Raw genomic sequence first — 26136 nt, forward strand, 5'->3', positions numbered from 1 at the left:
CCTTGAGTTCCTAGTCTTGTTCTTGATGTAATATTTCCTCAAGTGGTTTAATTGTTTGATGTTTGCCTCTCCAAAACAAAAATGTTTGGTTTCTTGCATCATTAATAACTTTCCATGCCCCCCACCCCGTCACCATATGCCCCTCCTCTCCCCCAGTGTCTCCGGAGTAAAATCCAAATGTAGAATAGAAGTCCCATCGTGATGTGACCTCTGGTTGGCATCACTTCTGGCTACCACCTCCCTTTTCCCACATCTTCTTGTGGTGCCGTGCTCCTCTTGCCAGGCAAAGAGGTGGGGGAAGAACTTTCCCAAGGAAGTCTTCTTTGACCCCCTCCCCAGCAAAACCCCCCATTATGTTTGTTTTCCTCTTGGTTGATCCTCCTAGTAGATTCTCCTAGTATATTCCTTACTTCCCTGTTTCTCTTGAGACTCTGAGTTTCTTTCAGAAAGGTCTGTTATTTTACTGTTTAACCTGCAGTTTCTGACACAGTATCGTGAGGTTTTGTGGTAGGAAGGAAGGAAGTCAAGGTCCCAGGCAAAACAGCTAAAACCTTTCGCCCACCATCACCTCTCTGTTTCCAGGTATTCTTCCCACAGACTCTGTCTTCTAAGTTTCAACAAATTCTTCATTATATCTTTCCTATACTGTCAAGTAATCCCAGCTAATGTATTTCATTTTAATTACATTGTTAACTGATAAGGTGTGATTCTTTTCTTTTTTTATTTTTTAAGAAACTCCTGAATGAGAAAAAAGTTTCAAGTTTTCAGGACTTAAAAGTCGTCAACCTCACCATCTCCTAAAGCTTTATGTACGTTAGATCTGGGTTTAAATTCAGATTTGCGATGTGCATTTGATATCAAAACTCTGAGAAGACTTGCAGTAAAGCAACTGTTTTCAAACTTTTTCATCTCATGAAACTTTAATAATATTAAAACTTACTGAGGACCCTGGAAATCTTTTGTCTGTGTGGATTGTATCTATCAATATTTACCATGTTAGAAATTAAAACTGAAAAAAGTATAAATTATTTATTTATGGGTCCATTTTAAAATACCAATAAAAGCCTCACTACATGTTATATTAGCCAGGGTCCATTCAGGGGACAGATATCACATCAATTTTTTGAAGAGGGAAAATTTAATATAAAAAATTGTTAGCTACTAGAAGGTGGTTAGATACTGAAAGGAGTAGAAGAGGACTGACTCTAAGGCATCCTTAGAGTAGCAGATGCAAAAAAGCATCTATACCCTCCAGCTAGAGGGAGAGTGGGCATTAAAAGAACCAGGGATTAGGAGAGGAACAGTCCCCATGGCTGAGATTCAGACCTCCTCCAAGGGGGCATGGAGCACACAGCCTGGCAGTGATGAAGGAACTTGCCAGATGACATGGGCCATTGCTGGTCTATGAGGTGGGGAAAGCATGGCCTGCGGGTGTAACTGGAGGTATCTGTACTTCATAACAGCGGAGTACCAGAATCCATAAGCCAAATAGTTACCTGTTGCTGTGGCTCTGCAGTGTGACTTCAGTGCCCTCTATTGGCGAAGTTTAGCATTTCATTAGCTGGCAAAGGAGAAATGTTACCAGGGTCCAGCTCTGCTATCACAAGAGGGCAAAGAAAGGCAGATTTGTAGCTGAGAGTCAAGAAATTGATAATTAGCACACATAATACCATAAATATTTTATAATATTTCATAAATATTTTAAATGAAAAATAACTAGTTTTCTCAGCCAGAGATGCCCACATTCTAGTAGGAGATACAAGTGTGAAACAATTATAGACAGTATGAGACAGGTCACAACAAAGAGCTTTGGAGACACAGAGGTTGGGCCTCTAATCAAGCCCGAGGAAAGGCTTCTTGGAGAGGGCTACCTGTGGTGAGTCATAAGAAGTTTCCAGAGTCAGCTCAATCAATGAAAAGGAGGAGGAAAAAAGTCTTCTCAGCCAGAGGTGCCCACATTCTAGTAGGAGATACAAGTGTGAAACAATTATAGACAGTATGAGACAGGTCTCAACAAAGAGCTTTGGAGACACAGAGGTTGGGCCTCTAATCAAGCCCGAGGAAAGGCTTCTTGGAGAGGGCTACCTGTGGTGAGTCATAAGAAGTTTCCAGAGTCAGCTCAATCAATGAAATGGAGGAGAAAAGTCTTTTCTGTGAGAGGAAGCATGTGTGTGCTCCCAGGTCAGTCACATACGCAGCCCCTTGCAAGAGAGCTGCTTTACTGACAAAAAGGGCATCATGGGGTGGAACCACTTGACCCCAAGCCGCTGGCCACCACAGACTGGACAGGCAACAGGAAGCTGGCCCAAGGGCAGTCACTCCTTTGGCCACAGTGACCCTACCCAGGCCTGATGCAAAAATATCAGCTGGTCCAAACACATTTACTCATGCAGCATTGCAGTTGGGAACCTTGGAAAGAGAAGGGAAGTTAACTGTGGAAGCTGAAGCTACATGATTGTAATGGAAAGAGAGGCTAGAGAGGCCATAATGCACATGCATGAGCTAGAAGGTTATAAGGGAAAAGAAACCATGAGTTAGCATAAGCCGTGAGTTAAAGAAAGAAAATGAGACTGAGAAAGTCAGACAGTAAAGAGAGAAGAACAGATGTGCTGAAAGGAACTGATCCTGTTACTGCTTCAACATTAGAGTTAAGATCCAAAAGCTCCTGATGCTGACATTTCTAACGTGGCCATTCCTAGGAGGCAAAATGATGTTATTGTTCTCAGCTTTGTAATTCCCCATGAGGGCCCTTGTTTCTTTGAACCCTTACTGGAGTGAACCTTTGTTTCTTTTAACCAAAAGATCTCAACTGAAGTGGGCATAGAGAAAACATGACACAATGAGCAAAATGCAAATATCGTGTCTGAAAAAAGGTGGCCTTGAATTGTCCCTGAATTCCTAGTGCAGGTGGGCCAGCCTTATATATATGATCCACTCACATGTTATATGTATTTCAAAGACAGAATTATAATTCACCAAACACATCATTTGGAGAACTTTTCAAAACCTCTTTCCTATTACTTTATCCATTATCAACAAATGTGATATTATGCTAGAATAAGATAAGCAAAGAACAATCTCATCTTAGCCAGTAATTTTAAGTAAGAAACATGGAAACAACTGGTATCTGATTTTGGATTTTTAAGTTGTAATATAAATGAATGGCTCTCTAATATTCATTCAGTAAGTATTTATTAACTACCTACTATAAGCTCAGACTGTTCTAGGCACTGGCCATACACCAATGAATAAAATAGACATGGAACTTACAATTCTAATGGGGGGGGTCAGTCAGTAAACACATACAAACACATATTTCAGGTGTTAGGTGTTTGGGGCGTGGGAGTCCTATTTTATAAATGATGGTCAGAGAAGACCTCTCTGATAGGGTGACATTTGTGCAGCAAATGGAAGGAAGTAGAAGAGCAAGCCATGCCCACACAGAGTATGGGTAGAGTGCTGCAGGCAGAGGACAGTTAGTTTCAAAGCTCTGAGACAGGAGCCTGCTTAGTGTTTATGAGGAACAGCAGCGAGGCCAGTGTGGCTTGAGGTGAATGAAGGATGGCAGAAATGGCAGGAATGGCAAGAGATGAAGCAAAGAGGTATGGGGAAGGTGGGGGAAGGGAGATCACATAGACCATAGTAGGGGCTACATGTAGATGTCTCCTAAATACTTAGCTAATGAGATCTAACAAGTACTTAGGTGATGCCAGTGCATCCTAAGCATCCGTCATCTGGGAGATTGACAGAAAAGACTCATGGGCTCTACCTCAGACTGACTGAATCAGAACCTGCATTTTAAAAAGATCCTCAGAGATTCATATATACATTAAAGTATGAGAAACACTAGTTTAGCTTATGTTAGTCAGCAAAGACATAGGAAACCACAATCAGCACTTTTTCTTTAATTTTCAGTTTAGGATGGATTTTTCTACTGCAAAAAACATCACTGGGATTTGGATAGGGATTGCATTGCATCTGTAGACGGCTTTGGGTAGTATTGACATCTTAACAATATTAAGTCTTCCAATCTATGAAAACAGGGTGTCTCTCCATTTATTTATGTCTTCTTTTATTCCTTGCAGCAATGTTTTGCAGTTTTCAGTGCACAAGTCTTTTGCCTCCTTGGTTAAGTTTATTCCTAAGAATTTTATTCTTTTTGATGCTGTTGTAAATGGAATTTCTTAATTTTCTTTTTGGATTGTTCATTGTTAGTGTATAAAATGCATCTAATTTTTGTTTGTTGATTTTTTTATCCTGCAACTTTGTTTTCTACTCCAAAGATTCCACTTAAAAAATGTTAGAACTAATAAACATCAGTGAACAAAGATGATTTTACTTCTTCCTTTCCAAATTGGATGCCTTTTATTTCTTTTTCTTGCTCAGTTGTTCTGGCTAGAATGTCCAATATACTGGTGAATAGAAGTGGTGAGAGTAGGTGTCCTTGTCTTGTTCCTGATTTTAGAGAAAAAGCTTTCTGTCTTTCACCATTGAATATGATGTTAGCTTTGGGTTCTTATCATGTTGAGGAAGTTTCCTCCTGTTTCTAGTATACTGAGTATTTTTTTTTTTAATCACAATTGATACTTCAGATTCTTTCCCATTTGGTAGCTTAAATGGACACAGAAGTCTTGGGAGTGTTTGAAAAATGGCATGTTGAAGATGGCAGAGCCACAAAATGGGAGGAGTCTTGGCTCCTAGGTTTTTTTGTGTTTTTTTTTAGTTCCTAGATGTTCGCTTGGAGGATTGCAGTCAACAATGGGATTTGTTATTGGGAACCAAACTGGGGAATTCCCTGGTGGTCCAGTGGCTAAGGCTCTGCGCTTCTAATGCTGGGGGCTCGGGTTTGATCCCTGGTCAGGGAACTAGATCCCACATGTCTCAACTAAAGATCCCCCACGTGGCAACAAAGATCCCACTTGCTGCAACTAAGACCCAGCACAGCCAAATAAATAAATAAATTTAATTTAATTTAATTTAAAAAGAGAAGCAAACTGTGTGGGCTCATCCACTATAGTAGCTAGCATTGCTTTAACATGTTAGCAAAAAGTAATTTCCCAAATATAGTAAATGCTCTTACAAATTGATGTGGGAAATAACCAAAACCTATTGGAAGAATTAGGCAAAGGATATGAACAATCAATGGGAGGAAAATTCAAAAGGCTTTTAAACAAACATAAAGATGTTCTACATCATTCATAAGAGAAATAGAAATCAAAATTATTTGAGTAAATTTTTAAAAATACAAAGTAAATAGCTATGAAATTATATATTGAGATTTCACCTATTTATTGGCAAAAAAGTTTGAAGCACTGTTGTATTAGTTTGAGTTCAATTAGAGAAGCAGAACCACTGTAGTATCAAATAAGCAATTTTCTTCCTCTAGGAATTAGACCTCACACAATTGTGGGAGTTGACGGAGAAGTCTGTGCAAGGTTGTTGCCTCTGGTGTCAGCTCATTCTAGTAGTCAGGAAGGGAAGTTGGATGTGAAGTGGGGAGGGTGAGAATAAACTGTAACCCATGAGGACAAACAGTGCCCTCATGTATCTTTCACCATCTGCAACCTTGGCAATGCTGGTGACCTGCAGGAAAAGCTGGTGTCCTTTGCCATGAAGCTGCATGCAAAGAATCTGTTAGCAAAGAATATGAAGGAGGAGATCCGGTAGGATCTGGAGGAACTAGAGTAGCTATGGGCCTGGATGCCTTCCCACACCAATAAAGTGAGCGAGCAAACCAACATCCTTTGCGAGCTGCTACAGTGCTGGTGCCCTGCATGGAGCTACTTCTCTTCTGCCTTTCAAATACTGTACAAATTTCTCTTGTGGCCAACTCAAACTTGCAGCCATATAGGAAAGAAAATTCTGGGGAATAGTTCCAAGGTTAGCTGAGTTGATACCATACAAAGCCAATGCAACTACAATGGGAAAGGTATAGAAGAGGGACCCTCACTCACTGTTAGGAGAAACATAAATTTGTATAATGGTATAACATACTTTTCACCCTGAAATTCTAATTCTAGTGATTTATCCTGTAAATATACTTCTAAATATGGGAAATGACAGACAAAAGTTTATTCATCGCAACATTATTTGCAGTAGCAACACCGTGAACAGTAATGATCATCAATAGAAGACTGGTTAAGAATTTAACCTTACATCTGTATGTTGGAAAGAATGATCCTCTTGTGGGAAGATCCTCAAAGATATGTTAAGTGAAAAAATCAAGATACAGAACAGTGTACAGTATGCTACCACTTGCATTAAAAGATATATTCATGTTTGTATATGTATGGAATATCAATAGAAGTATACTGAAAATATCAGTAGAAACATACTAATAACATCCGTTACCTTCAAGAAGAAAAACTTAGTTACTGGGGGACCAAAATGAGATGGACTATTTATACAACTTTTTTAAAAGTTGTGTACCACGTGAATGTATCAGTTATTAAAAATAAGAGTCTCCTTTAAATGAGACTGTTACATGCATTTCTTCTGTTGTTTATTTCTGATATATGCTTCTTGAAATCAAGATCTTACAGAAAACATTCTTGTGACTTGTTTTCTCTGTGATAGGTAAAGCACAGTAGACCTTTATAACTCTCTATTAAAAATACAGTGAAAAACCTTCTTATAATTTTTAATTAGATGAGGCATTTTTATGACCCCTCAATAACCAATGAAAATTTATATGGAGTTATGATAAAGTAACTGCTTAATTTCTTTCTAAAGGAATGTCAATGTATGAAATATATATATACACATATAGATATATTTATATATGTATTCAATTAAACAAGACAAAGCATGGGAATACTTGGAATGAAGAGCCCTAAGGAAATATGAAATATGAGATTAAGTGGGTTTTTTTGCAAACTTGGAGAGTATTTATTTCAATCACATCCTTTTCCAAAGATCAAGTAGAAATTTACTTGCTTCCAAGCGTCTTTTAAAACTTACTGTGCAAACTGCAGATCTCCTTGATCTGCTTCCTAAGAGAATTAGTCATGACTTCACTTCAGATGGTGGTGAGATTGTCATGTCTTTCATTACTTCACTCACTTGGTCATCATCCTCAAGATGACCAGGAATGAGGGAAAAAAAACTTTTAGAAAGGATTAAGTGCTGACCTTAGTAATGAAGCAAAGCTGTCTCTGGCTCTGTTAGACAAGGGAATATTGTAATGACCACGCTTATACCATCCACTATTCAAGAAATAAAGAAATACAATGTGTCAAGTGCAGTTGAAGCCCCGTGTGTTCCCTTCTCTTCCAACCATCCTGATTTTGCTTTTTATTTTTACTACATATGGATACATACATAGACAACACAATATATTATAGTTATGCATGCTTTTAAGTTTTCTTAAGCAGTGTGCTTCTGGAGGGCAAGGTATGCATGTTTAAACTTTCTTAAACTTTTTCTGCATTGAATGTTTTTTGGATTTATAATTGTAAGATACATAATAAAGTATAGATAATTGACATGTACAGTTTAGAGAATAATGAAGTGAATATGCACATGCTCACCACCCAGCTTTATAAAAGCCTTACCTTTCTTGTGCATTTCTCTCCCCGGCTCCCAACAGAAGTACTCACTGTCCTGACTTTTGCAACAACTATTCCCTTGCTTTTCTTCAGTTTTACCTCACTGTATCTGTTAAACACTATATTTAGCTTAGGTCTTTAATCTTTCTATAAACATTCCTTTGTGTATACTCTCTCACAGTTGGCTTTAGTTTTTGCTCAATGTTTTGGAGACATACACCTGTTGTGTACATGTAACTGTAGTGCCTTCTTTTTCCCTGCTATATGGTATGCTACTGTATGAATAAATCACAATTTATTCAGTGATTTTCCTGTTGATGAATATTAGGTTACTTCTAATTTTTTTTTTTTTTGCTATCACAAGCAATGCCTTTATAGGTGATTGTTTTTATGCACATATACTAGAGTTTCTGTAGGCTGTATACCTCAGAGTGGAATTACTGGCTGAAGGACACTTGCCTCTTTGACTTTCTAGATCTCTCTACCTTGTTTTTTTTTTTTTAATTTATTTATTTATTCATTCATTTTTGGCTGTGTTGGGTCTTCATTTCTATGCGCGGGCTTTCTCTAGTCGCGGCAAGTGAGGGCTACTCTCTAGTTGCAGTGCACGGGCTTCTCACTGTGGTGGCTTCTCTTGCTGTGGACACGGGCTCTAGGGCTTGCGGGCTTCAGTAGTTGTGGCATGTGGGCTCAGTAGTTGTGGCTCGCGGCCTCTAGAGCACAGGCTCAGTAGTTATGACACACGGGCTTAGTTGCTCTGCGGCATGTGGGATCTTTCCGGACCAGGGCTTGAACCTGTGTCCCTTGCAATGGCAGGCAGATTCTTAACCACTGCGCCACCAGGGAAGTCCCCTCTCTACCTTGTTGCCCACAGCAGGTGTCCTAAAGTCCAATAGCAGTAGACAGGAGTTTCTTGGGCACCAAATGCTCACCAACATTTTATATAGTCTAAAAAAATTTTTATACAGTCATTTTTAATTTTTGCCAGCTTGATGGCTGTGAAGTAGTGTCTCATCATAGTTATAATGTGTGTTTCCTGGATTAGTGTGGAAGAGCATTATTTAATAAGCTCCTCATAAAGAGAAAATCATTCAGGTGTTCTCTTCTGTGAACTGCCTGTTTAAATGGTCCATCCATTTTTCTGTTGCATTGTGTTTTTTATTCCTTTGAACCAACAGTCCTATATAAACTCCAGACATGCACCTTTTATCAGTTATATGTTACAGATGTCTTCTCCCATTTGTGGCCCGTCTTTTCACTTTCATTATGGTATCTTTTGATGTAGAGAAGCTTACATTTTCAGAGTTGAATTATCAATCTCTTCCTTAAGTGTTAGCACTTTTTGTAGCTTGTTTAGATACAAGGTCTTAAAGATATTTTCCTGTATTGTCTTCTAAACGTTTTACCTTTTATGTTTGGGTCTTTAATTCATCTGACACTGACTTTTTAAAAAATGGTGTGAAGTAGAGGTTCCATTTTCTTTCTTTCCAAATGGATAACCAGTTGTCCTATCACCATTTATTGAAGCACTTATTCTTTACCCACTGATACGCAATGCTAGCTGCCATAACCCAAGTATCCCAGTGAGGGTGGCTGTGTTTCTGGGCTTTTTATCGTCTCATTCTTAGTTTGGTTATCGTGCCAGTACAGCTTTCTCCTGGGCAGCACCGGCATCTGCTCAAATGCCTTCTCTGATTCTCAACCCCTTTCTGTTTTTGGCCTCTGGGGATTTCCCTTACTTCTTGTGAGTTCAGTTATGCATTTAAAGGGCATATGTTATGTTTATTAGATCTTATCCAGCATTTCTTTGCCTGTAGTGAGAGATTTTTTTCAGACTATATAGTTAATGATAACCTAATGATGGAAAGAGAAGTTGTTTAGCTGATTCCCAAAGACAAATGTTTGTGATCATCTCACCTTGAGGATACAAGGGAGGAAAAGCACAAAGTGCTTGCATATTGCATTTTTCCAGTAAAAGAGGTAAAACTGACTTTTTAAATAGCAATAATGTTTGAATATATTTTGGCTAAAACTTCACATTAAATAAAAAATCACTTTGTATAGATCAGCTAAACATGACCAAAACAATCCTTAGATTTCCAAAGTAAAACAAAGCAATTGAGTCAAAAATAATCTGGCTCTCATGCCAGTTACAGGAAGAATAAAACCAATGAGGTATAAAAGCTTCTGCCTCCTATGATACAGCCTTGTGAGGAAGATTTGGGAGAAATGTGTCCGTTTCGATGGAGAGCAGTGGTGTAAAGCACTATAAGCGTCAGCACTTCGGGCATAAACTATACACTGTGTCTCGTAAGAATTAAGTGAGTTAATGTGTATAAAGAACTCAAAACAGTGTCTGGCATGTAGTAAGCACCATGTGAGTGGTTGTTTAATAAAAATAAGGGGTGGAATTACAACCATATCATTTGGATGGTGTGTCCCTATTTCCCCCCATATAGGAACATGTCTTCAAGACAAGGACCATATCGTTCATTTCTGGTACTTAGCACGAAAAGAACGTTCAACGAGGATGAGGAGTAGGTGAATGCACCTTCATGAGAAGGCTTCCCAGGGCCATGTGTGGTATAGCAGCACATCCCTCTCTTCCTGGAGGTCCCCCCATTTTTACTTAACCAGGGTCTGAATCCACTTTCAGGGACCCTGCATGCAGTATATATTCAACAATTATGTGGCGCCTTCCCATCACTATAATGTTCAACAAGGGCCAAAGACATTAGGGAAGACATACAGATTGAAAACAGGCACATGACAAGATGCTCAACGTCACTAATCACCAGGGAAATGCAAATCAAAACCACAATGAGATACCGCCTCACACCTGTTAGAATGGCTATTATCCAAAAGACAACAAATAACAAGTGTTGGCGAAAATGTGGAGAAAAGAGAACCCTGTGTACTGATGGTGGGAATGTAAATTGGTTCAGCCACTATGGAAAACAGTATGGAAATTCCTCAACAAAATTAAAAATTGAAGTACCATTATGATTCAGCAATTCCACTCCTGGGTATTTTTTTTTCTTTTTTGGCCACACTGTACGGCCTGTGGGATCTTAGTTCCCTGACCAGGGATTGAACCCGGACCCCCTGGAGTGAAAGTCCTAACCACTGGACTGCGAGGGAATTCCCCACTCCTGGGTATTTATCCTAAGAAAACAAAAACGCTAATTAGAAAAGATACATGCACCCCTGTGCTCACTTCAGCATTATTTACAGTAGCTAAGATATGGAAGCAACCAAAGTGTCCATCAGTAGATGAATGGATAAGGAAAATATATACACACACGTGTGTGTGTGTGTATATGTGTGTGTGTGTGTGTGATGGAATATTACTCAGCCATAAAAAAGAATTAAATCCTGCCGTTTGTAACAACATGGATGGACATAGAGGGTATTATGCTAAGTGAAATAAGACAGAAGAGACAAATACTGCATTTTACTTATATATGTAATCTACAAAACAAAACAAATGAACAAAAAATAAGGAAACAGAAAGAGTTATAAATACAGAGAACAAACAGGTGATTGTCAGAGGGGAGGGCGGGTACACGGAGGAAAGAAATAGATGAGAGAGATTAAGAAGTACAAACTTCCAGGGGCTTCCCTGCTGGCACAGTGGTTGAGAATCTGCCTGCCAATGCAGGGGACACGGGTTCGATCCCTGGTCCGGGAAGATCCCACATGCCGCGGAGCAACTAAGCCCATGTGCCACAACTACTGAACCTGCGCTCTAGAGCCCGCGAGCCACAACTACTGAGCCCATGCGCCTAGAGCCCATGCTCCGCAACAAGAGAAGCCACCGCAATGAGAAGCCTGTGCACCGCGACGAAGCGTAGCCCCCACTCGCTGCAACTAGTGAAAGCCCGTGCACAGCAACAAAGACCCAACGCAGCCAAAAATAAAATAAATAAATTTAAAAAAAAAAGAAAGAAAAACAAACTCACTCATATAAAGAGATCAGGGCTTCCCTGGTGGCGCAGTGGTTGAGAATCTGCCTGCCAATGCAGGGGACACAGGTTCGAGCCCTGGTCTGGGAAGATCCCACATGCCGTGGAGCAACTGGGCCCGTGAGCCACAACTACTGAGCCTGCGTGTCTGGAGCCTGTGCTCTGCAACAAGAGAGGCCACGATAGTGAGAGGCCCGCGCACCGCGATGAAGAGTGGCCCCCACTTGCCACAACTAGAGAAAGCCCTCGCACAGAAACGAAGACCCAACACAGCCATAAATAAATAAATAAATAAAATTTTTAAAAAGATGACTTTCCTCTTAAAAAAAAAAAAAAAAGATATCAGATTTGTGGTTCCCAGAGGCAGAGGTTGGAGGAAGGGGCAATTGGATGAAGGCAGTCAAAAGGCAGAAACTTCCAGGCATAAGATAAATAAGTACTAGGGATGTAATGTACAACATGGTAAATATAATTCATGCTGCTGTATGTTATATATGAAAGTTGTTAAGAGAGTAAATCCTAAGAGTTCTCCACAAGAAAAAGAATTTTTTTATTTCATTTTGCATATATATGAGGTGATGTTCACTAAACTTATTGTGATAATCACTTCATGATGTTTCTAAATCAAATCATTATGCTGTACTCCTTAAACTTATACAGTGCTGTATGTCAATTATATCTCAATAAAAGTGGAAGAAAAAATATACGAGAGGATGTGTGTAGGTTAATGCAAATACTGTGCCATTTTGTATAAGGGACTTGAGCATCTGCATATTTCGGTATCCACAAGGGGTGCTGGAACCAATCCCCCTTGGATACCAAGGGATGACTGTACTGCAACGTATAAAATAACAAAGGTAAAATAAACATAACAAAATATTTAAAAATTTTTTAAAAAGGCTCTGACAAAATTTTGGCAATTCACCAACACAAGGATGTTTTTATCATTCATCTAGAAATGCAAGTCAATAGTATATTCAGTTTATTTTGGAATAGCTATCTTTACCTGACAGTCTATGCTGAAATGGCACCAAATTATTCATTTTTAATTAAACATTTTTATTAATTAAATTTGCATGTATGAAAAAGTAACATACTAGGCAAGTTATAAAGTATAGTCTCAGGCTTATGTAAAATCTTGACTGCTTTCAACAATTACTGAACTCTCTTTTCAAAGAAAATCTTCATACTAATGTATGTTTGTCCCTGTAATAGACTGAAGACAGCCACAAATATGGCATTCTCAAAACAACATGTAACTACTGAATGTAATGTTGCAAATTAACTTATTTCCTTAAAATTTCACTAAATAATTCTAAGGAGCACAACAAAATATTAAAAGCTCCCAGTGTTTATCCTAAGAATTAGGCAGTCTTCTTTGATTTTTTCTTCTCTGCTTCTTCCTTTTCCTTTCCTGTTTCATTTACTTGTAATTCAATTTCTTTGGCACTAAACATCTGAAAAGAGAAAAAAATTTAAAAAGCAAATTTCAGTTATAGCAATAATTTCTAAATATTTATAATGTGAAGGAACCCAATTATATTTTATAAATTTTTATGTTCTATTTATAACATTATATTTTATAACTTCAAATACATAATGAAATATTTCACAAGGTTCAAAAGCAACATACTTGTAACAATTATGGACAAAACCAGAACTCTATGACATTTCCACTCTCGTGTGCTAATATAGAAAGCTGGGCAAATGCAACACTGCATTACGTATCCTATATATGATAACTCTGAAAACATTTTTATGCGAGGCTTATTCTATTCATGAGCAAATAACTCATTACTGAACTCCTATCCCTACCGCACTGTGTGATTCTTGAAAAGGTTTGTCTATTTTATCAGCTCATGGACTAGCCAAAGGCAGGAAAATGATGATTTACACTCTGCTTTGTTTACAGCTACTGAGTAGAGAGCAAAACAGTTTTTATTTTATTTAAATCAATTTTATTTTATTTAAAATCAAAGTTGGGAGCAACTTGCTCAAGATCATATGGTTAAACAAATGTATCTGCTGGAAATTAAACCCAGATCTATCCAATTCCAAAGCACAGGCTCTATTCACTACACAGCCTATTGTGAAATATCATGTGGAAGGATAGTGTAACTTTGCTGCCAGTACACATACCATTCTGCCACTCATAAACAAAACTATATGTATATCTGTGTGTGTGTCTGTCCAGGTGTGTACACATGTATGTGATGGGGCTGGAGAGGTGACTCTGGACTCAGTGGTTCTGTGTCCCTGTGGTGTTGGCACATCTGTCCCTGAGTCCTTGGCAGCAGGGGTGACAACCTGACGCGGTTCCTATCTCCATACTCTGTGCTCGGCACCCTGGTTATTTACGTGGAGCCTTGCAGAGGCAGACCCAACTACCCTGTCCCCATTTCTCTTATTCATTGAAACTTGCTTCTGCACTCTCCTTGCATCCCCATCCATTGGTGTCAAAACAACAATAACAACAAAAAAAAACTGTCAAGAAAACAAAAGCAAAAACCACTGCTCCACACAGCACTGATTTTAACATTATTTCCCCTTGAAATATTTTCTTTAAAGCAAAAGAAAAGTTATATGTAAAATAATCCTTTTTAGCGCACTTTTCATATAGTTTCCCATGCAAGTGCTTTTGTACACTCTCAGCTAAAGTACAGCTAGTTAGCAGACAGTGTGAAGCGCTACCTAATGAACAATAGTGAACCACATTTCAAATGCTTTTTAGCCAATGAGTCCTCTATCACAATATTTGGAACAATTTATCACAGCGTTCTGAATATTTTGCAGTCTAGCAGTTTTAACACATAATGGCTGACAAAAGGTGTACAAATAATAATGCTAGACTTGCCATAAAGAAATATGGAAAGATTATCACACTAGATATTAAAATGCAAGTCTTACATAAGCTCAAGGCACTCATAAGTGAAAAGTAGAGAAAACAGATAAAAACCAGTAGGCAATCAAGAAAGGGTGGTTTTTTGACATAATGAAGGATAACATTATGTTAGAAGCCTAGAGGGCCAACAGTTATATAAATGGCAGCTGAATGACACTGGCTAGAAGCTAATCTTGATTTCAGAAGATGTAAAGACAGGAGGAGTAACTGTTCTCTATATGGTATCAGGAATGAATCTCTGTAAGGAATATGCTACACTGACCCTATACAGGACTGACTCAGTAGGGGTTCCTACTTATAAGAACATATACTAAATGGGGTAGGCCTATATATAGATCTCAGCACATCTAGGTCTTCCCAGAGGGCTAGGAATAGATAACTGCTTGTGTAATAAGCATGTACAAATTAGTGACTATTAGGCTACAGAAACAAAACAGAAGTCATCATAGTGTCAATGGATGCTAATGGATGTTTCAGGCTTATAATAGAAGAGTCACAGGTGCCAACAACATATTAAATTTTGTCAAAATACTTTATACTACAGATATTTTTTCCTCTTTGGCTAATGACTTACCTTCAAAGGTTGGTTTCTTCTTATTATAGCAAGTTCAATGTTTTTTCCACCAGATTGGACAACCTAATGTAAAACAAGTGCAATTTTAGAATTACTTCAGGAAAGTCTCCGTTTTAATAAACGACTGAATGAGGGGAAAAAAACATGCTTTTCTGTATATGCTTTATTAGATCACTTACTTCCAGCAAAGCTCTTATTGCTAATTTGATAGCTTCACTGTCGTTTGCTATAGCATCCTCTGTGTAATTCTTTTCTAGAAATTCTTGGACAGTTTTAGCACTTCGACCTATTGCATTTGCCTTGAAAGATAGAAGATAATTATTAATATCACTGCAATATGAATGAACTTACGGTTACTAAGTGAGGTTCAGAGTTTACTCCAATATTTCTTAGCATAATTACTAAATGAAAATTGTAGGTTCGAAGATTTAGCATACATTTCAACAGCTCATTTGATTACTATATGAATAATCTGTGGTGATGGCATGCCTGACTTTCAAATATACCAATGCTTTCCTGGCCAATGCTTTCTATTTCCTTAATGGCTCCCAGGTCCTTAGTAGTCAGAAAAGATTAAAAGAGTTGAAACTCGAAAAGATGTGAAGAGGAAAGGAGATATAACTTTGCAATATGATGCAAAAAGAAGAAAAGAAAAAAAAAGGACATAACTGTGAAGAAGAAAGTTGTTTCTGTGAATAGGACTGTGCATCATTTTCTTAGAACTTAGAATATAAGTATACTAATTACTGATTCATTATATCCTTTGACTATAAGCAAGAAGGGCTGCTTCTGTTCCATTCCCCATTTTTCTTTGTTCTTTAGAAATTTTCATCAGATGAAGGGAAGAGGTAAATGCCTTTTCCTGGCTGCATGACTACAGGTAGTATATGGCATGTTCTTTCCATTTGGTCTCAAAATCCAGTACGAGTAATGATAATGAGGATGATAACAGTAATTTATATTAACAGAGCACTTAATGTGCCAGGCACTATGTTAAGCATTTTACATGGATTATCTCATCTTAACCATCACAAAAACAATTAAATAGGTACTGTTACTAACTGTAATTCATTGAGGAAGAAATGAAGGGTTGACAGGGTTAGAAGAGCCTTCTCAACCTCAGCACTATTGGCATCCTGGGCTGGATAGCTCTGCCCTTGTGAGCGCTGTCCTGTGTACTGTAGGATGTTTAGCAGCCTTTATCCACTAGATGCCAGCAGCACCCTGACCTCGGCTGTGACAACCAAATGTGTCTCTAGATATTGCCAAATGTCCCTTAGGTGGGACAAAATCACCCCCATTGTGAACAACTGGCTTAAGTAATCTTGCCCAAGATCATACAGGGGGTAAGTAGAAGATCTGAGCTTTGAAACCAAGTAGACGGAATCACCAATCCAAGCTTTGAACTCTATGCGCCATGCTGCCACATGCCCCTTGCTGTGATGTCTCGAGAGAGAGAAAAGAACCAGCAGAAAGGCCCATCCTTTCACTGAAGGATTCTGGCACGAAATGGGGGATGTCTCAGTTCCAACTGGTAGGTATTATGATTACTGGAAAGAGATCTCAAAGGAGTCTTTTAGGAAGTAATTATGAAAACACACCTTTTGTACTACATGAGTATATAGTTCTGCTACTTGACAGAACTTTTTTGATACCTTTATATTTCAGAAGATTAAAATAAATAGCTGTGAAATTTTAAATCAGATTTTGTGGCCCTGAAATTTCATTAAGATCAAAGGTAAAGCCTTCAGCCTGGTATGACTTTGGAGTTTATCAGCTTCTAGTTTGTTTTGGTTAACTAATGGGTTGCTGCCCAGAGAGGAAGTACACAAGGTAGTGGTTTATCCAAAAATCTCACTGAGCCTTTAAAAGTCACCTTGTAAATTCCTGGTGACGCTCCTGTCCACCTCTTCCAATTGCTGATGTCAAAATTCTTTAACTCTTAACCTATTTGACTGGTTTCTTAAAATCTAGCTGCTTCTTGCCACACTCATGCCCCCACCCTCCCTATAACCCCATCACCCACTCCAGCTCACTCCAACAGACTGATGGTTTTGCAGCGTTTTTCCTGCCTGCCTATCCAGATTAATGATGATTTTCTGTGACAAACAATATTAGCTGCCAACCCCAATATCTATTCTTCTTTTGTGACACAACTCTAGGCAATGTGCCTGCTGAAAAATGTCATGTCCTACCCTCTGTTACCAAAAGGTATATACAAGTGGAAGTAACTGGGTGAAACTTCTAGGAATCCTTGCTGCCTGTAATGCAGACATGTTGGCTGGAGGTCTAGTAACTGCCTTGAGAGCATGAGAAAAGACTAAGATAATAAAAGAGACAAACACCAGCAACTGCCTACTTCAACCTTCTCATTATGTGGGAAAAATAAATCCTTCTGTGTTAAGAATCATCGCATCTCTGTTGTTAGGAGCCAAGAACAATAACTCACGAATACACCTTTGAGTAGATCCTGTGACATAACTGCCCCGCCCCCCTTCAGAAATGAAAGCCTTATTCCTACAGTTGCTGGAAGTGCCACTGGCACACAGCCCTCAGCTCTTAACTTTCTTTGAGAGGTGCCTTTGTTAACAAGAGCTGCCTCACCTAAGGTCTTGTACTATCTAGGGCTGGCCCAAGTCCAATGACTGATTGATGAAGAGCTATTAATGTCCAGTCCCCTCACCCCAACTTGGAACAACTTTGAAGAGCTACCCCAGACCCAGGGCTTCCCACGGGATTGATGAGGCCTTCGTTGAGACTGCACTGCAGTCCAACGTTTCCCTCAGCCTAATCTGGTTCCCTTCCCTTCAACAAATGCTGATCCCCAAAGCACTTCCTAATATACTTCCTAAAAATGATGGTTAAATGGCCTTTAAAATATTTTCCAAAGAATACCAGAGTGGAGAGAGGATCTATGATAAAAGGGTTCCAAATTCAAGTAATCTTGGAGACTACTACTTTAACTGCTTCTAGAATGTTTATAATGCCTTTTAGAAGATGCAGAATGTAACAACATTTACTAAATTTCTTTAGAAAAACATCTCAAAGTTAATTAGCTTTAAAGAGCTTGTTTACATTACACCTATTAACATCAAAAGAAATACACTTTGAGAAACACTGCTCTGAAATATACAACATATTAACTTTGTTCCTGTTTTAAAGTGTTACCTACAACAGCAAAACACTTGGCCTTATAAGCTCTTCACCATCGCTCCATCCAAGCTGTCCTTGCCGAAGTCACCAGTGGCTTACCTGTTACCAAATTCAATCATTTCATAGTCCTCTTCTTACTTGATCCATAGTGGTACTGGCTCAGCTGATCAACTCTTCTTCGAATACTGTTTTCACTTAGGATCCAGGATATTGCTTTCTGGGTTCTCCTCCTTTACAGACTAGGCTGGATCTATCCCCACCTTTCACTGGCCACTGCCCCTGATCTAAATCTGGTCTTGCCTGAATTATTATTAAGAGTCCCCTAACTTGTTTGCCTGCTTCTACCCTACAATCTGTTCTCAATAAGAGAGATACTTTTAAAATATAAATCAGATCATGTTACTCTAATAAGCAAAAATCTCTACTATCTATTTCACATGTCCTCTATGTGTACCCTGTAAGACTACAACCTAGTACTGCAGTGTTGTCATCTCATGGTACCAGAGCTGTGTTCTCAAGTCCTCTATACCATCCTGTCAGGCTACGTGGTATAGTAGGTCAGAGTAAAAACACAAAATATAGAAACAAACAAACAAAAAAACTTGATCTTATATTTAAAGTGCCATAGCGCCCCCCCCCCAAATAAAAATAAAACTGGAAGATTTTACTCCACCTTTAAAGACTGAATATCAGAATTTATATAAAACGTATAGAGAATCCTTTGGCCTAGGGAAGTAGCATGAAGTAGTGGACAGAATACTGGACTAACAAGCAGAAGACCCTGAGTTCTAATTCCAGTTTTGCTATTAACTAGTGAACTTAGAAAAAATCGCTTAACTCCTGAGTCTTACTTACCAAATACATAAAATTAAAGTTTCCAAGACTTTTTTGTTATAGATGATTTTTTTAAGCTGCATAATGCTTCCTTCAACCAAAATCTTATAAGAAAGTACAACATGTAAAATCAGTAAAATGATGATAACGGGGTGTACGTGTGTGTGTGCACATGCTCACGCTGTTCACACCCTCCCCACCTCCACCACGTGGCCTTGCAGCACCACAACAGCAGTTTCAGACCTGAGTGATAAATCCCCAACAATTAAAAAAATTTCCATAATTTTCCTGACTGAACTTGAAATGAAATAAAAATGCTTCTCTGTGTAACCCCCAGGGAGCAACCAAATTAAAACAGAAAATTATGTAAACTTGGAAATTGTTATGATATTGAAATTAAAGGTCAGGATGTAATGATAAATGTAAACAGAAGATGGCAGACTTCAAAATATTTAGAGAAAGATTGAGTGTAATAATTTGTTTTGTTTAAGGCACAGATTTGGGAGGCACATGAAATCTAGTACCTGTAAAAGATTTCTAACCGGCAGAAAAAACGTCTGGCATTTGCATCAGGTAAATTCATAGTTTCTGGTTACCAATTAGATTGTCCAGATAGCTTTTTAAGATGTGCAGTTAATAACACAAGTATTCAGATCTTTGTGGCAAGAATATAATCCACTGTTTTACTGGCCTGGTTAACTCATAACTGTCTTATGAGTATGGTCAGCTAAATTCAAATCCTTTAGTTAATACAGGTTTAAAGACCAAGGCAGTATTTCCCATGAATTTATTTGGCCCTTAATAATAGTAAAATAAGCTCTTTATAAAATTATTTAAAGCCTGAGTGTTTAAACTTTTAATAAAGTCAAAATCACTTAGATTCTATAGTATATAGTCTTATTCTTATATATGAGAATATACAAAAATTCACTTCTGGAAGCTGTCACTAGTTTCCCTAAGCCCTAGACTTTTGTATTAGATTTGAGTTTACCATTAAACAAAGTTAGCAGTTGGGTACTAAAACAAGAGTAACAACTTTTATCTGGAAAACAAACTATGTTCCAGGAATTATGTGGATACAACTGCCATGTACTGACACATAAGTATAGATTCATAGTTTGGGGTGCTTTGACTCTCCTAGAATAGAGGATATATTAAAGGTTTCACCATGAGATTTAAAAGCTCCTTTAATTCTTTACTGAAAACAAAAAGACTGTTTCTACTCAAAGCAAGCATCCTACTAATATGGAGGAATGAATGATGAAAAGAAACTGGGTATTTATCTTACTTTGCCATTTATATACATTTTGGTTTGTCACATTTTTCAAAAGTAAAGAGCCTGTGATTAATAAACCGAAGTGTTTCTTTAACCATCAAAAACCATCATAGTTTCTGACTAGCTAAATTGTTACATAAAGTTTATACTACCATCAATATTTTAGTACAACACAATTTGTTGTCATGTCCCTGAAAGTGATAAAGCACCTACTCAAATTCTAAAATACATTAACAAATTCATGACTCACCTTCCAAGCATGGTAAGTACCAGAGGGATCAGTCTGATATAATCTTGGAATACCATCATCATCAAAACCTACAATTAAGGCAGAAATACCAAAAGGTCTTCGTCCATTGCTTTGTGTATATTTCTGAAAAATAAAATGTTTTCATGACTACTTTCTATATGAGGCCTTTTAAAGAAAGGACAACACTATTACTTATCAAATAACAAATTCCAATAGTAAAGTATTCCTGATAAAATGATCTTTATTAATCCCTATTGCGTATAACTTCAAGATCCTCTTCCTTTTTCTGTACTAACCACAATCCATGATGAAAATTTTAAGAAATAAATGTACACAGTATGTAAAATAAAATCGTAAGTTTCTTATGTATGGTCTTAAATTTGTTTTCTCGTTGCCTTATGTAAGTTTGGTAACATAACTACACTGTAATCTTTTTCTTACTTCAGAGAACTGTGCATGTCATACCATTTTGGTTCCCAATAAAGCTGATTTCAATGAGCTGTGCTTTGGAAGCATGTCCTTGGTTTACTTTGAGGGACACTTTGTTATTATCAAGTATTCTTACTTGATACTATTACTATCAAGTATATTCTGTTCACTATACCAAGTTATCTCTACATAAAAACCCAACTAAGACATTTCTTTCAGTACCAAGACAAGGAACTTCTGTTTCTCTTGAAGAAAAAATATGTTTTTTCCTGACTGACAATGGGGCACTGGAAACCAATGGTATTTCTTTTTATTTTAGTGCCAGGAACTTTCTGAATTTGTGCTCTAGGGAGTGGAATTCACGCTAATTCTGAGACTGGCATCCACAGAAGTTGTGCAGAGAGGCAGCTCTGGCAGAAAACTCAGGACTACATTTGTAGGCAGCTGTAGGAACTGTATATAACTCTATGGCTTGAGATAGCTTTATACCAGCTTTCTTCTTGGACTCGTCTACATATCTATTTTTAAATTTTAATTGTATTATATCTATATTTATAGGCCACTTTAAGTTTTGTGTTTTTTTGTTTGTTTGGGTTTTTTTTTTTTTTGGCTTCATGGCTTGTCGGATCTTAGTTCCCAGACCAGGGATTGAACCCAGGAAGCATGGAGTCCTAACCACTGGACCGCCAGGGAATCCCAAACCACTTTAAATTTTGAATGCAAATAGTGAGTTAAAACATAAACTCTTTTTTTTTTAATAGCATACTTTTATTTTTTATAAATTTATTTTTATTTTTTTGGCTGCGTTGGGTCTTCGTTGCTGCGCGGTCTTTCTCTAGCTGTGGTGAGCAGTGGCTACTCTTCGTCGTGGTGCGTGGGCTTCTCATTACAGTGGCTTTTCTTGTTGCGGAGCACAGGCTCTAGGCACGTGGGCTTTAGTAGTTGTGGTACGCAGGCTTAGTAGTTGTGGCTCACGGACTCTAGAGCACAGGCTCAGTAGTTGTGGCGCATGGGCTTAGTTGCTCCGCAGTATGTGGGATCTTCCCGGATGAGGGATCGAACCCACGTCCCCTGCATTGGCAGGCGGATTCTTAACCACTGTACCACCAGGGAAGTCCACAATATAAACTCTTAAAGAATAGGGTTTGTCTTTTTTCTCTGTATTTCCTAATGTTCCTAGTTCACACCTAGGTATGAAGTAGATTTTTTTTAATATACTTTAGAGGAGAGAAACTTTTACTTTATTTGCTTAATTAACCACTTTTTTTGTTTTGTTTTGTTTTGGCTGCGCCACGCTGCATGTGGGATCTTAGTTCCCCCACCAAGGATCAAACCCGCGCCCGCTGCACTGGAAGCGTGGAGTGGTAACCACTGGACCTCAAGGGAAGTCCTAATCAACCACTTTTTAATGAAAAAGTAACACATGCACAGCTTAAAATAATTTAAAAGGACAAAAGGTGTACATGGGGATAACTCTTTTGTCCCAGAGCCTCAGGCTCCTCCTCAGGAGCAACCCCACTGTTACAGATTCACAATGTATATTTCTATAAATGTTCCACGCATAATAGCTTTTGTATTTCCAAAAGAAAACCTAAAAACCACAATTGGGAACCTTGTATACACAATGTTCCGCACCTTGTTTTTTGGTGAGTACCTTTTAACTACTGGGAAAATCAAAGCAAAGAAAAAAGAAAAACAGAACAATATAAAAATGTTGAACTTTCTTGAAACATGAATTAAATTTTTTAAAAATGTATGTAATCTAAAACTTTAATATCTAGAATATATAGAACCTATTAAAACATCTCTATGTAGACAAATGGTAAAATCCATGCCAGGAAGTATTCTAAATGCTTTAAAATATACTAAATCACTTAATCCATACTGCAATTCAACAAACATTATTGTAACATTCATTTTATAAATAAGAAAATTGAGGCAAAACAGGCTAAATAGTTTGCCCAAGGCATTTACTAGGAAGTAGCAAAGCCAGGATTTAAATCCCAAAATTCTGGCTCCTGGGAGCACATTCTTAACTACTAGAGTGCCTGTCAAAAGGAAAGATAGTTTACACTGGCAAGCCAACATGTGGAAAAAAATTGACCTTACTACTAATTATAAAATACAAATTAAAACAACTATTACAGTACTGTGTTATACTTACTTGCAAAATAAAAGAAAAATGGAAAACCCAATGCTGATGATTCTTCAGGGATGTATTTATGCATTGCTAGTTGTACAATAAAAATTTGTTCAATCTTTTTAGAAAGCAATTTAGCTACATATAACAAGAGTCTTAAAACTAATTACAATCTCTAATCTAGTAATTCCATACTGAAAATTAATTTAACAATATAATTCAAAAAAGAAAAAAAAGCTGTGACAAAGATAGAGTAATGTTATTAAAGCAGCAGATTGAGAGAGAGACAGAGAGAAAGGCAGAGAGAGAGAGAGAGAGAAGGAGCAAAGGAAAGAAACTGGAAACAACCTAAATAATTACCAGATAGCAACTAGAAACAGTACTATATAGTTCGTAAGGATGGTAAGTATAAGGAGATGTTGCCATATTTAAAGAACAAAGAAAATGATAATAAATGAAACAATACTTATATGCATCATGATTATACTAAATGTCAAATCAGGTATCTACACATGGACTCAGAAGAAGTCATATCTAAACCTGATCAGTTGTGTTTAGCTTTGTAGGTGAAAGACTCATGGGTATTTCTTTGGAAAACTTTAAAACATGTGTTTTACTACTACATCTCTGATGTAGAAATCTGTACAACTGTAGAAATCTCCTTAAAAGGTTACTCGTTTTTTAAAATTTAATATAATTCTCAGAGTTGACATTGATTGAGATTTCTGATGATCAAATCAATCTACTCCACTGGAATGAGAATGTGAGTTTGAAGTTAAATGTGAGAAATAATAAGGAATTTAGGACATTTTAATAGACTAAACGGTTGGAGTGACTGTAGTATTCCCATGACAGGACCCATAATGATGGAAAAGAAGAAAACTTGAAGAAATCTGTTGGAATACTGGCTTACCTGCTTTAAGGTTGCTATGAAGCGAGTTATATATTCTACAGTGACTGGGTCCTCAACTGTAAGCTTATGACTCTGGCACTCCACACAAGCTCTGCTTATTACTACTCTTGCATCAGCAGTCAGTCCTATAAAAGTAGTCGATACATTACAAAAAAAGGATGACATTTTTTCTTGTCAAAAGGGTTTTGGCCACCATGATATTTTTCTTGTAACATCCTTTGTTTTTTCCAATATATGTTCTTAATAAAGGATTTATAAAATAGACTATAAGTCATCCTAAATTAGTTTCCTTCATTTGATACATTCTTATTTACTTTTTAAAGAAAATTGTTTTAAAGAATAATGTTTAAACACTAATGTTAAGTCACCTATTTCCCAAAGATCAAAACGGTTTAATTCACAGGACAGTAAGTCCCCTACATACGAACGAGTTTTGTTCCGAAAGTGCATTCATAAGTCCAATTTGTTCCTAAGTCCAACAGTTAGCCTAGGTACCCAACAAACACAATTGGCTATATAGTACTGTACTGTAATAGGTTTATAATACTTTTCACACAAATAATACATAAAAAACAAACACTAAAATAAAGAAAACATTTTTAATCTTACAGTACAGTACCTTGAAAAGTACAGTAGTACAGCACAACAGCTGGCATGTAGGGGCTGGCATCAAGTGAACAGGCAAGAAGAGTTACCAACTGGAGGAGGGAGAGGAGGTGGGAGATGGTAGAGCTGAAGGATCGTCGGCAATAGGAGACGGAGCGCAAGCTCCAATTTCACTCACGCCTGATGTTGATGGCACAGGTTCTGGCTCCTTGCTGGATTCAATTCTATCTACATGCTTGAAAAACGATCCAGTGATGTCTGGGTAGTATCTTTTTTTCTCGTCATAGATGACACGGTAGCACTGGACTGCATTCTGAATGGCTGCTGCAACCTTCGTGTACCATTCTATGTTCAGGTCCTGTCCTCAAAAACTAACAGCGCCTCATCAAATAAAGAAAATCCCCTTGTCATTTCCTGCGTTGAGAATCTCTTCAGTTCTTCAGCAGTACCAGCTACATCACTGCTGCTTTTACCCTTGCTTCCGGATATCCTGGGCTTGAAATAAAGACACTGTACTACTGTACTCTATACAGTACTGTAAAGCACATAAAAGCACAACCACTTGTAGAGGATGCACGCACATGACAATGTACGCCAGACACGTGAACTAACTTATGTGATTGGACATGTGAAGACCCGTTTGCATCTTTGAAAGTTCTCAACTCGAAGGTTTGTATGTAGGGGACTTAATGTAGCTGGTTTGATTATTAGGTTTTATTAAATTTAAAAAAAAATCTCTGTAGTCATATTTTTTAAAACTTTTTTGAGAAGATATCAGTGGCAGATTGTTCAAAGGTTGATGGTCTATCCTAATTCCAGAACCAAGATACTTATTACCTAAACCTTACCTTATTAAACCTTATTACCTTACCATGAAGTAAGCTGGATTTCTTCTTATGAAAACAATGAGTATTACTTCATTATCAAACAGAATTCAATCTGCATTCAGTATAACTGTGACATGTCACTTCTCAGCTTTTTGTCTAAGATTAGGGGTTTGAAAATCAGGAATGTTAAAACAGAAAAAGAATGGAATTCCCTGGTGGTCCAGTGGTTAGGACTCTGTGCTTCCACTGCCGATGGCCCGGGTTCAATCCCTGGTTGGGGAACTAAGATCCCACAAGCCATGCGGCCAAAAAAGAGAAAGAGAGAAAGATAAAGAAAGAAAGAAAAAACTTCATCTTGCTTTTGTCATACCAAAACATCATGTGATGAATTCTCAACACTTCTAATAAGGAGATAGAAGGTGTTTCTATCAAAAGAAAAACAAACTGACCAAAAACTTAAATGGATTCTAATAATTACAAACATTTCTACTAAAGACTTTTTTGGCATTTGACCTTTCCATCACCATTTTCTTTCTTTCTCCACTCTCTTAATATCATATTTCCCAAAAAATTCTTTCACAAAATCTCTGAAACAGCCGTTTCCCACATAACCATCAATCTTTTGCAGTCAGAGACTCTTGTTTCCCTTCCACACCATTTCAAAACGTGTTTCTACAAACCTGGAAGAACTGTCAGCTCCTCAAGATAGTTAACAGTAAC

At 37.7% G+C, this 26136-nt stretch overlaps 1 protein-coding gene across 3 annotated transcripts in view; it reads right to left on the minus strand.

The window, feature by feature from the left end:
- Positions 1–12806: 12806 nt before the first annotated feature.
- The window catches only part of PSMA8 (proteasome 20S subunit alpha 8), a 29338-nt gene continuing 16008 nt past the window's right edge, over positions 12807–26136 (minus strand). For 2 of the 3 annotated variants that reach the window (XM_007197580.2, XM_007197579.2), the window contains exons 3-7: positions 23984–24108; positions 20502–20624; positions 15168–15287; positions 14989–15051; positions 12807–12969 (exon numbers count right to left, since the gene is read on the minus strand). In XM_007197580.2, the coding sequence (XP_007197642.2) occupies positions 12877–12969; positions 14989–15051; positions 15168–15287; positions 20502–20624; positions 23984–24108 (524 nt within the window). In that variant the 3' untranslated portion in view covers positions 12807–12876. Of the gene's footprint in view, positions 12970–14988; positions 15052–15167; positions 15288–20501; positions 20625–23983; positions 24154–26136 lie in introns of all 3 variants that reach the window. The other variant, XM_007197578.2, reaches the window with a different exon arrangement.

This window comes from Balaenoptera acutorostrata, chromosome 13 (assembly GCF_949987535.1).
Source record: "Balaenoptera acutorostrata chromosome 13, mBalAcu1.1, whole genome shotgun sequence".
Lineage (NCBI taxonomy): Eukaryota > Metazoa > Chordata > Mammalia > Artiodactyla > Balaenopteridae > Balaenoptera > Balaenoptera acutorostrata.